Source organism: Panicum virgatum, chromosome 4N (genome assembly GCF_016808335.1).
Source record: "Panicum virgatum strain AP13 chromosome 4N, P.virgatum_v5, whole genome shotgun sequence".
In the NCBI taxonomy this organism is placed as follows: domain Eukaryota; kingdom Viridiplantae; phylum Streptophyta; class Magnoliopsida; order Poales; family Poaceae; genus Panicum; species Panicum virgatum.
This window is the reverse complement of record NC_053148.1, coordinates 43,470,841-43,485,871: the sequence shown is the minus strand read 5'-3', so window position 1 is coordinate 43,485,871 and position 15,031 is coordinate 43,470,841. Positions and strand designations below refer to the sequence as shown.

The 15,031-nt window shown below is 47.4% G+C and overlaps 1 protein-coding gene across 1 annotated transcript; it reads left to right on the top strand.

Annotated features, from left to right (window-relative positions):
- The first annotated feature begins 957 nt into the window (after positions 1–957).
- On the top strand, positions 958–2,976 carry LOC120671356 (protein POLAR LOCALIZATION DURING ASYMMETRIC DIVISION AND REDISTRIBUTION-like). Its single transcript, XM_039951652.1, has 4 exons — positions 958–1,373; positions 1,637–2,100; positions 2,183–2,475; positions 2,569–2,976. The coding sequence occupies exons 1-4, from the start codon at positions 1,079–1,081 to the stop codon at positions 2,570–2,572; spliced, it is 1,056 nt and encodes a 351-aa protein (XP_039807586.1). The 5' UTR covers positions 958–1,078; the 3' UTR covers positions 2,573–2,976.
- Positions 2,977–15,031: the final 12,055 nt, after the last annotated feature.

Here is a 15,031-nt window from a genome sequence, read left to right as displayed (position 1 = left end):
GGCCGGCCCGGCGGGGCGAGTGGCAGGGTCCATGATTCTGGCCGGCCTGCGCCTTGACCAGACCCTGGAAACACGCAGCCTGTAGCTTGCGCGGCTGCTCCGGCAACCGGCCCGGCGCTCAGGAGGAAGCAGCCGCTCGGAGTAACACTGCAGCCTGCCGTACGCGCCGGAACCTCAATTTTCGGGAAGTACTTTGAGTCGGATCGCGCCGGCTCAGGAGGAAGAGCCATAAGCCCATAAGCCATTAGTTCTGTCTGCAGAGCGCCATTGCAGACTTCACCGGGCACATGGGGCTTGTGTGTTCCCGCCATGATGCGAAAACATGCCGCCGCGTGCCATTCCAAGTTTGCCACGCCGCTTACGGCCACATGAATACGGGGTACTCCAGTACTCCCACGTATAATTTCCCTCTCATTTTCGAAATACACTTGGCGCATGATTCTCCCGGGTCTTTCTTTTCGTCTGTCTCCGGTGCCATGCTGGACGGCAGCTCAGGACAGCAACCTGGCGAGAGACTATTCTAATCCACGAGAGCCCTGGACGATGGATGGTAGTAGGATTAGGATGGAACAAAAAGAAGCGCGCAAGAGAACAGACGAGAGAGCTCACTCGGGCCTGTCACGTCACGTCGCCGATATATAAAAAAAATTGGGCGCCATTCAAATCAAATCGCAACACCTGACCTGCAAAAATCATCTGTGATCCTCAAGCAACTCATAATAATAGTTAAATAAAGCCGCCGCTGGCGCTGCCGTCCCATCTCGTCACCCATCCGAATTTAATTTATGTTTTTTTGAATTAAATAGATTCTGTTTTTTCCTTTGGTTCTTTTCGAGCGAACCCGTCGGAAGAGGCAGCCAGGCAGGATTAGCAGGGGTCGCTGTCGGGCTGGCCCCACCCCGGGCCCACCGTCGATGCCCCCACGACCAATCGACCATTCCCCTCGATTGCCGATCGCCACCCGCTCCAATTTGAAAACCGCTTTCCTCCTCGGCTTTCCTCCCCTTCTCGGAGAACCTCTCTGCTTTGCTCGCGCACCATCTCCTCGGGCGGCGCGCCTCGCCGCTCGCCGGGCGCCATGGCTGCTGCCGCCGCCTCCGAGGTGAGGGTCGCGAGCAGGAGGATCGTCGACTACCTCAACGACGGCGAGGAGCTCGGGGTCGAGGGCGCGGGGGCGGGGGCGGAGACGCCGCCGTGCACCCCCGCGGCGGCGGCGAGGTCGGTGCTGCCGAAGTTCAGGTGGCCACGGCTCGCCAGGCTTGGCAAAAAGGGCGGCGCCGCGAACGGGAAGGGGAAGGGGAAGGGGAAGGAGGAGGCCGAGGTCGTGGCGGAGAGGCGCGACGACGACCCGCCCATGGCCGCGTCTACCTCAGGTGAGTGCGCGCGGCTTCGTTGTGCTTCTCCTCGAGGTGCCATGTTTAGCGAAATCTTACAAATCGATAGCTTCAAGTAAAATCCACCCTTCTGTTCTTGGTAACATGCGGTACTTTGCAAGTACTAGTAGTGGCCAAACTGAAACGGAATCTGTCAGAGGCCACTGTTCTGTCCTGTTCGTACAGTACTACCTTGCTTTAACTGTAGATGGAGACGAGCGTGATCGTCAACATTAGTAACCCTGTCCGCTACGCATTTCCAGCTCGCGAGCCCGCGGCCGCAACCGACGCGAAGCACCCGGACCTCGGCGTCGGGCTGAGCCTCGTGTTCCTCCTGGCCAAGACGTCCGACGAGTTCAGCAAGATGGTCAAGGTGCGCGCGGAGATGGAGGCGCTCCTGAAAGAGATCAGAGACGAGGTCAGGAGCAAGGACCGCCACGGCGATGCACCGAAAGCTAGCAACCGCGAGTCCACCACGTCGAGCTGCGTCACCGACGGGAACGACCGGAGCTCTAGTGCCGGCGTGGAGTATCGGGCCGGTACGTCAGGCGTGGAGCCGGCGAGCTGCGAGAAATCGTTCCAGGATGGTGGTTGCTGCGCGAGGATGGACGACGTGCTCGAGGAGGAGTTCCACGCCGAGCTGGAGATGCTTAAGGTTAATTACGGTTCAGAGACCCCGTCAGTTCTGCCTCAAGAAGAAGATGATGAAGAAGAACACTATTCAGAGGTATATGGTCATCTAATATTGCATTCTTGCGAAAATGTGAATTCTATCTGATTTGGGTTCTGCACATATGCTATTTTTTCAGACATACGATGAGATGGAAGGCTACGGAAATGGAGCTGATGACGATTCAGGGGACGTTGTTGAGGACGATGAACAAGAGGACGACGACGATAATAATGCCTATTATAATGGAGTTTCTGCTGTTGAGCTGGAGAGGAGGCTCCACGAGCTTCTCCATCAAAGGAACCAGGACCGGATCGAGGAACTGGAAGCCGCGCTGCGACGTGCGGAGAAGAAGCTCGTCGAGAAAGAAATGGAGGTGTCTCTGTGGAAGGACACAGCTAAATCGGCGCTGAGACAAGACAATGAGCTGCAGTGAGCATCGCGTTCCTGTTCTCTTTCAGTAAAGTCTCAGGTGTTTGCGCCTCCCTGATTGTGTTTTGGTTGCCCTATGCTGGTGTTTTGCAGATGAGGAGATTGCGTGGAGTTGACATACCTCTTGTACACAATTCATCGGTTGTACAGGACCACACGCGAAGGAGAATTCTGGGCAAACTTCCGAGTTTGCTACGGTCAACTGCAGAATGGATCTTCTGCGGAAGATATAATAGTGAACCTGTTCATACCAAAGCTTAGTATTAGCCTCTTAGATTGCCGGGGCACGTTTTGACTTTGGGTAAAATCAGTAGAATACTGCCTATGTTAGCCTGACTGATGTACGAATCCTTGGGCATTTGACACTGCAAGTTTTAGCATATCTAGATGGGCATGGCTTAGATCACATGTGAAAAATCTGGCTTCTTAGGGTGTGCCACTATTTTTTAGAGAAAAGGGATGTCCCCGCTTTATTTCAACGAAACAAAGCAAAGTTCAGCATCCACCAGCAAGGTTCAGGACGGCGTATTCGAAGCGCGCCCGCTAAGAGTCCTAGAGAGCCCAAAACCAGAGCCAAAGCTAGAGCTAACAAGATTGTTCGTTACATCCAAAGACGGAAACAAGTCTGTAGACGAAGAAGGAAAATCTGCAGGAGATTCAGCGACCATCAGCCGAGCACTTGTGGAAGGCGTTCTCCCAGGCGATGCTCCCGAACTTGACGAAGTCTCCTCCGACGAAGTCCATGTGAGTGAGTACTCCTGGCTTTGGCCGAGCAAACGAGGAGGTTGTTGCAGCATGTGTTGCAGCATGTGTTGCAGTTTTGACAGGGCTTGGTTCAGGGTGTCCAAGTCTCCATCCACAAACAGAATTCACCAGCTCTTCAACATGTTGTATAGCCTGCTTAGTAGCAGCTTTTCTCCTCTCCACATTTTCCCCTGAAAGCACATTTCATTTCGAAATTTCCATAAGCACCACATTAATGCGTCCGAGAAACAATTCATAACTTTATAAGTTTTATTACTAATCCACCAACGTGCTATGGACTCATAATCAGTACCAAGGGCTACATGAAAAATTTCAGAGATGTAGGTCCAAAGGACTTTTGCCACACAACACTCAAAGAAAAGGTGATGCACTGTTTCTTGTTCAGAGCAGAACAAACAAGTTGTATCATCAACATGTCTCCTCTTAGCAAGGTTTGTTCTAGTTAAAGTTTTGTTATTAGATAAAAGCCAGAGGAAAATGTGGACACGGGGAGGGACACAAATATCCCAAATAATAGGTGTATACACAGGCTGAATGCCTCGGAAGCTAATTGTTTTATAAATAGCTTGTACTGAAAACTTGCTGCTGCCATCAAAGGCCCAAATAATTGAATCACAGTCATCAGAAAATGAAATAGACTCAGCAATTGAGACTAAATCCAGCCACTAGTTCATAAGTCTGGGGGAGACATCTCTCCTAAAGGAGATTTTCAAAGTTTCACCATCCCACAAGTCAGCAATGCTTTTATTTTTTTGGTTTGCTATTGTGTAAAGTTCTCAGAACTGAATAGTTAGGCTACAATTACCAAACCAGTGGTCTTCCCAAAACCCGATAGACTTACCATCTCCAATTTTCCATCTAACTCCCAGTTGAGCAGCTTTACTAGCCCAAAGCACCCCTCTCCAGAAAGGGGAGCCACCAATTTCAGGACAGTAGAAGATATTTGAGTTTTTGGTATTATATTTGTAGTCAATTATTTTTTTCCAAATAGTGTCATCGGCCAGTTGATATCTGTTTATCTAGGAAGATAAAAGGCTCATATTCAAGCAAGAGAGATCTGTTATACCCCAACCTCCATATTCTTTTTTCTGAGCCAAGCTTTTAAAATTTGTCAAATGGTATCTATGTTTATCTTTGAAACGAACATGGCACCATTTATGCCATTTCGAGTGATTTTGGTGATCGAATGACAACACAATACTTGGACTAATATGATTGTTAAGATGACCATTCTCAGGCTTTTAGGTTCAAGTGATGACAAAGAGAAAGAGAAGATAGGCGTAGCAAGGCCCGAAGGGCCTCCCCTACGGGGATTCCGCTACCCGGTTAGCGGACGGGGGTCGAGGGGGAGCAGTTCTTCGGTCAGTAGCACCGGAAGAACCGACGCAAGGGCATCGGTGCATCCGATGGTTGTCGGAAGAACCGACGCCATGTTATTTTGGTGCAGAAGGAAATCGAAGCCAAGTCAGCTTATAGGCACCGGTTGAACCGACGGGATCACAACAGGCATCGGTGCATTGGGCATACTATGTTACAGAGACAATGTCAAGCGACCAGGAGAAGATTATTCAGCACCGGATGAACCGGTGATGTATCGGAGCAAAGCACCGGTGTAATGACGTCAGCAGAAGAGGAGAATGCTATGAGTGACCGGTTTAACCAACGGGAAAGCATCGGTTCAACCGGTGGTCACTGTGTCAGCTGTCAGGAGTTCAACGGCTACTTCAGGTCTGAGAGTGACCGGATGAACCGACGCTACCCCAGACAGAGGCATCGGTTCATCCGATGATACACAGATTTTCTGCTAACCATTGGAGCAACGGCTACAAGACTTGGTGGCCTATATATACGCCTCACCCCGGCTATTTGAAGATTGCTGGAGTTGCTGGACATCCCACACACACCCAAGAACATCTCCAAGCCATACAAGAGCATCAAGATTATATCCTTAGCCCTTAGCACACTTTGAGAGTGTTGTGTAAAGGATTAGCTCTTAGTGAGTGAGATTTCAAGGCTTCGAGCCTTTGTGCTGTGGTTCATTAGCGAACCAAAACAAGAGCTTGGTGCTCCGGCACCTTGGAGCGTGAAGCTCGCTGGCAACGTCATCGACCCTCCGACTTGGTGTGGAGCGGCGACGACACTTTGTGCGGGGGACGTGGAGACCCCCATCCTTTGTGGAGAAGCTCCTCAATGGAACCCGGGGCCAAGGTGACCGTGATTGTGTTCACGGAAGAGACTTCATGGCCGAGTAGCAATACTCTTAGTGAGTGCTACACCAACGTGGATGTATGTGTGCCTTTGTGGCTAACCGAACCACGGGATAAACACCCGCGTCAAGAGTTTGCTATCTCCTATCCCGCTCTTTAAGCTTCCGCATTTCATACTAGCAATTTGTATGCCTTTACTTTCATAGAGTAGTTTCTTGAATAGGAAAGGCTATAGGTTGCTAAACTCTTTTGGGATAGGGGTTTCACACTAGAACAACCATAGTTGCACATCTAGATAGCTTGTTTTAGTTTAAGTTTTGTGCAAACTAGTTGGAGCCATAGGTCTAAGTTTTTAGAGTGCCTAATTTACCCCTCCCCCTCTTAGGCTAGAGCACCCGATCACTTTTAATTGGTATCAGAGCCGGGACTCACTTGTCTCACAAACAAAGCCAATTCTATTGGCAAATTTGTGTTTACCGGCTCATTAGATCGGTAGGCTTCACCGCCTAGTGAGTTAGCTTTTTTAAGAAAGGGATGGATTCTCTAGGACCTCCTCCACGTTTCGATGGCACGGGCTTCCAACGATGGAAGATTCTAATGCAATCACACCTCCAAGCAAAGGGCCTAAATGTTTGGAGAGTTACGAGTGAAGGAACTAAAAGCAATAATCAACAAGAGAGGCAATATAATGTTATAGCCAAGTGTGCTATTTTAAACTCTCTTGGTGAAAATGTGTTCAACCGTGTGTTTGCTTGCGAAAATGCTAATGTTTTATGGAAAACTATTAGTGAGAATCATGAAGGCACAAAAGATGTTGCAAATGAAAAATGTCATATTCTCATTGATAAACTTAATAGCTTCAAGCAACTTGATCATGAAAATGCCGAAGCTATGTACTCACGGTTGAATATTCTTGTGAATGAGATTAATTCTTTAGATGTGAAGAAAATTAAAGATTTGGAACTCATTCGCAAGATCCTTCACCCACTTCGAAGGCCGGACTATGATTTGGTGACAACAATTCTATATGAAAAAGATCTCAACACAATGACACCAAACAAAGTCCTAAACAAGGTGATCGCCCATGAGCTACATCAAGATATCAAGACAAGAGCGCCATCTTCTTCACCACCACATAGTGCACTTGCATGCAAGCAAGTCAAAAAGTTGAAGAAGATGGCCATCAAAGGTAGCTCAAGTGATGAGGAAGAAGAGGAAGCAAGAAACTCGTCAAGTGATGATCAAGAGCCAATGCACCCCAACCTCTACAAGCATGTAAAGAAGATGGACAAGTGCTTAAAGGAAATCAACTCAATGGGGTATGTGGTCTTCCTCAAAGATGGGCCTCACCATCAACTTATGAAGGTTGAGAAGAAGTTCAAGAAGAGCAAGCAAAAGAAGGAGAAGAAGCCCAAACATGAATCATATGCCGTATTTGGTGAATGGGTTAGTGGTGGTGAAGAATCCAGTGCTAGCTCAAGCGATGAATCAAGCAAGAGATTCACCACCCGCACCAACTTCGGATCATCATCAAATACTTGCCTTATGGCCAAAGGTATGGATAGCGATGTAAGTGATGATGACTCCGATTCTCCTTCAATTGATGAACTTCTTGACCTTGTTCATGAGCACCAAAAAGTCATTAAGAAACAATCAAAAGAAATTTAAAACCTTAGTGCTCTCAAAGATCTAAATGCTTCTCTTGCTACAAACTTTGAAAATTTGATGTGCAAATTCAATTTGCTTAGCAAGGAGCATGAAGAGCTCAAATTAAAATTTGAGAGCATTAATGATATTAATGACTCTTTGGAAATGAAGCAAACTATCCCTTGTGCAATTCCTATCTCTAGGGTAGATGCTTCAACTTCTTGCATTGATTTAATTGATGATCCTTGCTCTAACCCTTGCAATGAGAAATGCAATGAGAATGTTGTTGTAGAATCATGTGATGATCTCATTACCAAGGAGAATGATGAGCTCAAGCAAGAAGTGGAAAGGCTCATGAAGGACTTGTATAGAATGAAGGGCAAAGGCATAGAGAGCAATGTCCAACCTTCTCAAGATAACCGTGAAAATATGGTGAAGAAGCTTGAGAAGGGGTCCACCGTGACTTGCTCAAAGTGCCATAAAGAAGGCCACAAGTCCAACAAGTGTCCTCAACCAAGGAAGAAGGTTTCGGATGAAAAGAACAAGAAGAAGCTAACAATGAAGAGTTCTCTCATCTACACCAAGCCCAACCGGAGGAACAAGAGTAATAGCACCACCTATGTGATCAAGAAGAAAACAAATGGCAAGGTGGTTGCTCATAAGGTTGGGAAGCAAGAAAAGAGTTGGAACCGTCCCATTTGGGTGCCCAAGGATGTCATCATCAATATGAAGGGGCCTCAAATGGTGTGGGTTCCAAAGGAGACTTGAAGCCCAAGATTGGCATCGGGGGACTTGGAGGCTTAGCTCACAAGTTGAAGTGAAGGTTCAAGCCAAAGAAGCTAGGCTCACAACTTGGACATTTGTTGCCCAAGTCCCCAATAAGGTAATGGTAGCTAGATTTCAATTCAAGCATCATATAGCTCCATTGCTCTTGCTAGGGTGTTTGCATTGCATCACCTAGTGTTATATATGGTGGGTTGCTTGTGTCATGACTTTAACCCATGAGAAACCTACATGGTTTGATAAGTGTGTAGAAAGCTACACAAGATTACTCTTCATGGTACATGGACTTCATGAGGTAAGTATTTCATATGTGTACGATGAACACAAGCTATAAGGTAAACTTCCCAATTGTGTCAAAATCAATGTGCATACATTTGCTTGGTAATTCAAACACCAAATGCACACATTTAGGGGGAGTTCATTCTATGGCTTGTGATTTTGAGACTAACATGTTTGCTAGTTTATCTTTTGTAGTCTCACGTGGAGTTAACACTCTAAGAGAACATTTCTCACGATTAATGTGAACAAACAACTCTATAAGAGTGGTTAGATAAATTGTGCTTTCATGCATATTGAGTCATGCTCTATTGAACTTAAATGCACATATCTAAGTTCATAGGCTATGTGCTCATATATTTGCTTAACCTTGGTGTACCAAGTGCTTCTTGTTTAAAGACTAATAATTGGTTGCAAGTCACTTTCAATTGGTACATGCAAGGTAAACAAAAGCCCCCGGAGGTATGCAATGTTTTAAACTCATTTCAATAGGTATAATTATCAATTTCTTATCCTTTTTAAAGCTACCTCCGTGCATGATATGATCTAAGCTTTCTAGTTATAACAAGTAGTTGTGCACTTAATTTTCACATTATTATTTTGTGCACATACTTGTGGAAAGCTTAGTTCATGTCATGCCAGTTTCGTGATTTTGTAATCCACCATAAGTGATTTTTCAATTGGTATTTTCATTGATATCATACAATTGGATCATGAGTCATGGAACTAACTCCCTAGGCTACCAAGAGGGGGGGTGAATTGGGCCTTTTTCAATTTCTAAGACACAATAAAGCAACCTTAACCTATGCAAAGATAGTAAGGCACCAATTCACCAACCGGATAACAAAGCTACCTACACAAGCTATGAGAGATAAAACGAGAAGTAAAGCCTAGCAAGGTAGAGCTAAGTTATGATCTCTAAGTCAAGCACATGAATAAATTACATGAAAGAAAATGCTTGAATAAAGAGAGTGGACAAGAGATGACCGGATTTTTTCCCGTGGTATCGATGTGTTGGCACACACCCCTAATCTACGTTGTGACACTCACAAAGAGTCTTGTCACCTCCCAAGTCACCGAGACGAGGGCGCTCACTAAGAGTCTCCGTTCACCATCCCGGCGTGGTGAAGATCAAGCCATGTACAATCTTCTTCTCCGGCCTCCCACAATCCTTGGCTAGCTCCGCGAGAAACACCTCGATCACCAAGATCGCCTAGGTGATGCCAATCACCAAGAGTAACAAGCTAGGGCCTTCACTTGAGCAAGAACCGATCACCAAGAACGGATGCACACAAGCTTCTCTCTACTCAAGTCCTTAGCCTTGCTTCTTGAATGATTGAATGATCAATTTGATGGAAGATGAAGCTCAAGGTGGCTCTTGACTATTGTATAAGTGTATGGATGTTGCCTGGTGTCAAGAGTAGCAAAATGACCCATTGGAGGGGTATATATAGGCAGCTCACACGAATAGAGCCGTTGAAGAAAAGCTGCCAGAAAACTGCGTAGCGCCGGTTAATCCAACGATCCTCCAATAGCCAGCGTTTGTTTAACCGATGAATGTAAACTGCCCCTTCTGAAAACTAGCCGTTACAACTTGGGTAAATTAACCGACGTATCATCGGTTTAATCGGTGAGTGTAGTTGTCCACTGATCAATTGAAAAACCAAGTCTCTGGACAACTGCACCGACGTTAACTCAAAACCATCGTCGGTTTAACCGGTGAGTACAACTTCAGAAAACCCTAGAAAAACCATCTCACTGGTCAATTGCACCGACGTCTCAATTCAAACATCGTCGGTTTAACCGGTGTATAGAACCTTGAAACACCCTGGAAAAACCAACTCTGGACTAATGCACCGACGTTCAATTCAAACACGTCGGTTTAACCGGTGTATTGACTTGTCCAGACTCTGCTGACTTCATTTAACCGACGTATAGAAAAATGTAAGCGTCGGTTAAACCGGTGTTAAAGACTTTTTCTGAATTTGCCTTTTCTGATTTGAGTCTTGAATGAAATCCAAATGTTCTTGAGATATGAGTTGAGAACCACTTATTTGAACTTCTAGGAACCTGAGTGACCATAGTGTGCATCCATTTTTGATTGACCATGTCCATGCTCAAGTTACTTGGCCTTAACCCCTCTTAATAGTGCGATCACTACAAAACTACAAAACCCATACTAACCTAAGTGTCCTTCTCAACCTTATGACACTTAGGACTAGAAAGATCCTTAGTCTTGACATACATATGAGTTGAAAACCGAGGTCGCCTTTTTGAACAATGGAATTGAGGGGCCTCTTTTGACATATGACCAAATGAGCGATAATGATCTATTAAGCTGCACAAACTCATTAGTCACAATAATGGTTGTCATTAATCACCGAAACATACCTTGAGGGCCTAGATGCTTACAATTTCCCCCTTTTTGGTGATTGATGACAACACAAACATAAATAACGAGAGAGCGAGAAAGATAAAACAGGATAAACACAAGCAAACTCGAAAAAGGACCAAAGAGCTCAACGGCTCAAACGAAATCCATAGATATGTCTCAATCCACAGCAAACTCAAGCGTCAAATGTACATATCCATGAACTAACACCAAATGTGATACAAAACATCAAGGTCCTGATAACTACGAGCTCTCTCTAACTCTACCCTCCCCCTGACTCCAACTCCCCCTGACTCTCTCCCCCTTTGGCATCAAAGTACCAAAAAGGCGAGCTACTGATCCGGCTGTCGTGGCACGGCAAGAAAGCGGTCTGGATCGTCATCATCGTCGTCAGACGGTGAACCCTCGGTGACAGACGGGAGCTGCTGGTCAGTACTGCCTGCTGGATCTGAACTGACTGGGGGTGTAGCTGTCGTCGAGGCTCTCGTGCTGGCACTGCCTGGAAGAGGGTCCGTAGACGTGGTAACCGGCTCAGCAGAAGATGTGTCAACATCTGAAGTAAGTGCTGAGGCTGCCGGCTGTGTCGACTGCTGAAGCAAAGAACCCTCTCCTCCTCCCCCTGAAGGTAGTGTCTGTGGTACGACGGGGAGGGCGACTGACTGGACTGCTGAAGGAGACTCCTGGAAGAGTGAAGTCGCTGGCAGTGGTGAGAAGAGTGGACGACCAGCAGACCCAAGTAGTGCGGACATTGAGAACGTGGTCTCCGGTGTCGTCGAGAGAGCAGGAGCTGCAGTAGTAACTGGAGGAGGAGCTGGTGTGACCGCAAGCTGAGGTGCTGCAACACCCTGAAGTCCTGGCTGCTGCGGAGTGAGTCTGGTGTGAGAGTAAAGCTGTGAGATCATCCCGAACATCGCCATCATGCCCTGCTGCATCTGCTGGAACTGAGCGTCCGTCCTCTGAGAGACTCTATCAATAAGCCCGACAAAACGCTCCTCGGTCGCAGCCCGCTCTCGGGCGGCCTCCCTCTGTATAGCAGCAAGCTGAGCCTCATGGGCTCTCTTGGCCTCCTCCTGTGCAAGCCGGTCCTCTCTCTGCTGAGTCACGAGCTGCTGTAGAAGTGCGGTGAGCTCGGACGGCTGAGACACCTGGGACTCAGAGACTATAGCAGCAGCGGCTGACTCTGGGGCTGGCTCTCTGGACCCCCCTGCCTCATGGTCGTGACTAGCTGGGGCTGCTGCAGGGAAGTACTCGACGTCCTCGGAGGAGTCTGACTCAAGCTCAGACCAGTGTATCTCATCATCTCCTCCGGGAAGCTGGGCCTCGGCAGCTAGTAGTGCCTCATCCTCCTGTGCCACTCGGACCTGTGCCTCTGGGGACAACTGTGCCATGGCAGCTCTCTCAGCCTGTCTGCCTCTCCTCCGGTCCTGGGGCGCTGTCGGACGGTAAACTGGGAACCGGGGAGCCTCTTCGTGACGGTAGGGAGCGCTGATGGGTGACTCTGCTGGCACAATCATAGAACATATATAGCTGATCCAGTGTGCATATGGAAACTATCGCACAACACCCATCCCGTCAGTGATCACATCCTCTATCTCAGCCAGAATAAAATCTACTATGTCAAACGGCTCGTGAGTGAGGATGTGTAGAAGCAGTAACTGCAGCAGACCAGTAAACCCCTCTGGGTAGCCACTCCTCGGTAACAGAGTCCTCCGGAGTGCCATGTGTATTGCGTACGCCTCTGGGGTCAGCAAGCTCGGAACTCTGGCGTAAGAAGCTGGGAACGGCTGGCGGAAGCACTGAGAGATCGCCTCGTGAGAAGGTGCAATCCCGCCAATCATGGCTCTGCGCGGTGGATCTGCATCTCCGTAAACCATCTCATGCAGGGAGACGTCAACCAAGTCAACTCCGAGAATCCCTGCTATAGTCGCCCTGGACAGACCAAAGACTTGGCCTCCAAACACGAAGTGTACTGCTCTACGCTCGGGAGCGATCCAGGCTGTGGCATAGAACACTCTAACCCAGTCCTCTATGTATCTGTTTTGCTCTATCTGGAGTAACCTGGGCAGGCCCCTGAAGTGAGCGAAGTGCTCTCTGATGTCTGCTCCCCCTGCGGCTGTCCTCAGTGACACCCAGTCAAGCACTCTGTGCGGGAAGATCCTGTGGCCCCGCCTCTGATATGTCTCGTAGAAACTGGCCTGAATAAGCGTCCAGAACCTACGGTCGACCCTGCTGTCACGGGTCACGGGGAACCAGTCCTCCTCCTGAACACTCCACCTGAGCTTCTTGACCTTCGCCGCATTGGCCTTGGTCAAGTTCTGCAGCAACACACCTGGCTCCAGACGCACAACAGTGTCCATACGGAACACTGCGCGCTCGGCCTTTAGGTGTCACACCCGGTTTATGAAGGCAAACCGAATGCATCTCATATGTGCGCCAGGATCAGTTTACACACATATGATTAAACATAAAGTGAATATCACAACTAGTGCAAACGTATAGAGAGTATTAAAGACTTTATTACAAAACCGAATGTCTTAAACGAATAATTAAATGTCTATAGAGTAGCAGCGGAATCTTCTTCAGCACAGGCAGATGACTGGGAGACATACGCCTAGAAATCCTCGAAGTCTTCTGGAAACTCCGGGCAGTTGTTATTACGGTCTGAGCAGCAAGTATGCAAGGGTGAGTACACTTATGGTTGGTACTCAACAAGTGGTAGGGAAACAACTATAATATATGCAAGGCTAATTCAAAGAATAGCTGACACGGTTAAACTGCACTCAGCAAATTTTAATTGGTCATATTTTATTAGCAAGCATTAACTAGATATAAGTATATACCATTAAACCCATATGATAAGTATATACGAAGATATACAACATAACCATAAGTAAAAGCATCGATTTAGATCAACTTCAAGTTCAATTATCATGTGAGGGTCCAAGCCGCTCTTGACCGTGAGCACGGCTAACCGGTTAGTTTTACACTCTGCAGAGGTTGTACACTTTCACCACAATCCGCGTAAAAGCTCCGAAGAACTTTAAACCCAACCATGCAAGTGCGGGCCAAGCACCATATCACACTTCCTTAGGTGTGACTGCATAGGGACGCTACGAGGCCTTTACAAAGATCCCCTAACCTATGACAACCCGCTAAGGTTTCAAGTCAAAGCGGTCATAACACTGTCCTAATGAGGTGGTACCTTACCAAAGGACCATCAAACAATACCAATTGCCCCAATAGGACCGAGTTATACCCCGTCGATGCATCCCCTCTTGCCCTTTCGGTAAGATTGTCACAAGCTAGAGTTTCTAATTAATCAGCCAAGACCAGAGCCATATAGTAATTGTGGTTGTACTGTTTTCTTGGGTGGTTCTCCATGTTCCAATTAACACATATGATCTTAATTAACAATATTAAACCATCACGAACATGAAGTAACAAGTATAGCATTTGTAATATTATCCACCCATATCCAAGGTAAAGCAACTAGCATAGCTACCCAACATGAAATTAAACCCAAGTTGATCAAGGAATATGGTAAGCAATACTAGGTATGTCCTTAACTCGGTTCCCATCATATTATAGACGCATGCATGAACATAAAAGTAAATGTGATAGTTTTGGTGATTTCATGGGTCAAAACATGATCAAGGGTCCACTTGCCTTCCTCAAACTGCTGCTGGTCCGGTCCTCCGAAGCCTTGATCGTGCTGCTGCTCCTCGAACTGCGGATCGTCTATCGCATCGCACACGCACATGCAAGCAAACAAGTACAAACAATAAGAAACAGTACACCAAACAACAAAAACAGTACAAAAAGAGGTTACTAAACTATTCTACTCATTGCAACGATCGCATGAGCGTAAAGATCATCAAAAACGGATCTAAAACGAGAAAGTTATGGCTAAGACAAGATCTAAGGGCTAAAACGTAAATAAACCTTATACTCAGGGGCTAACTCATGAAAACAGGGACTGATTCGTAAATATCTTTCACTGTAAAGGACGGCGGGTTCTAATACGGAATAACATAGGGGTTTCTTTGCAAAAACGACAGGGTTGACCGGTAAAGACTTGGTTGACTCAGATTGAATCTATTATGGACCCTTGGATTGAGATCGGACGGCCTGAGTGGTTTGGGGCGAGCGGCGGCGGCGTTAAACGGCCGGCGGCGAACTGAGGCGGCGGCGCGCGGCGGCGGGACGGCCGGAGTAGGCCAAAACGGCCATCCGGGCTTGGGTTAGGCTCGTATTTGGGTCGGGGAGCACGTTCGCGAAGTCGCGAACTCGATTAGGGGATCTGGGTAGTGAGAAAAAGGCCGGAGCAGTGCCCGCAGCGGCGCATGGCGGAACGGCGGCGGCGCTTGCTCCGATGAGCTAATGCGCGCGCGAAAAAACAAGATAAAGGGAGAAAAAAAAAGTCGGCGAGCATCACCGCCTCGACGCGAAACTTCTGGAAAGCTCGAAGGCGGCGGGGGCGCGACGG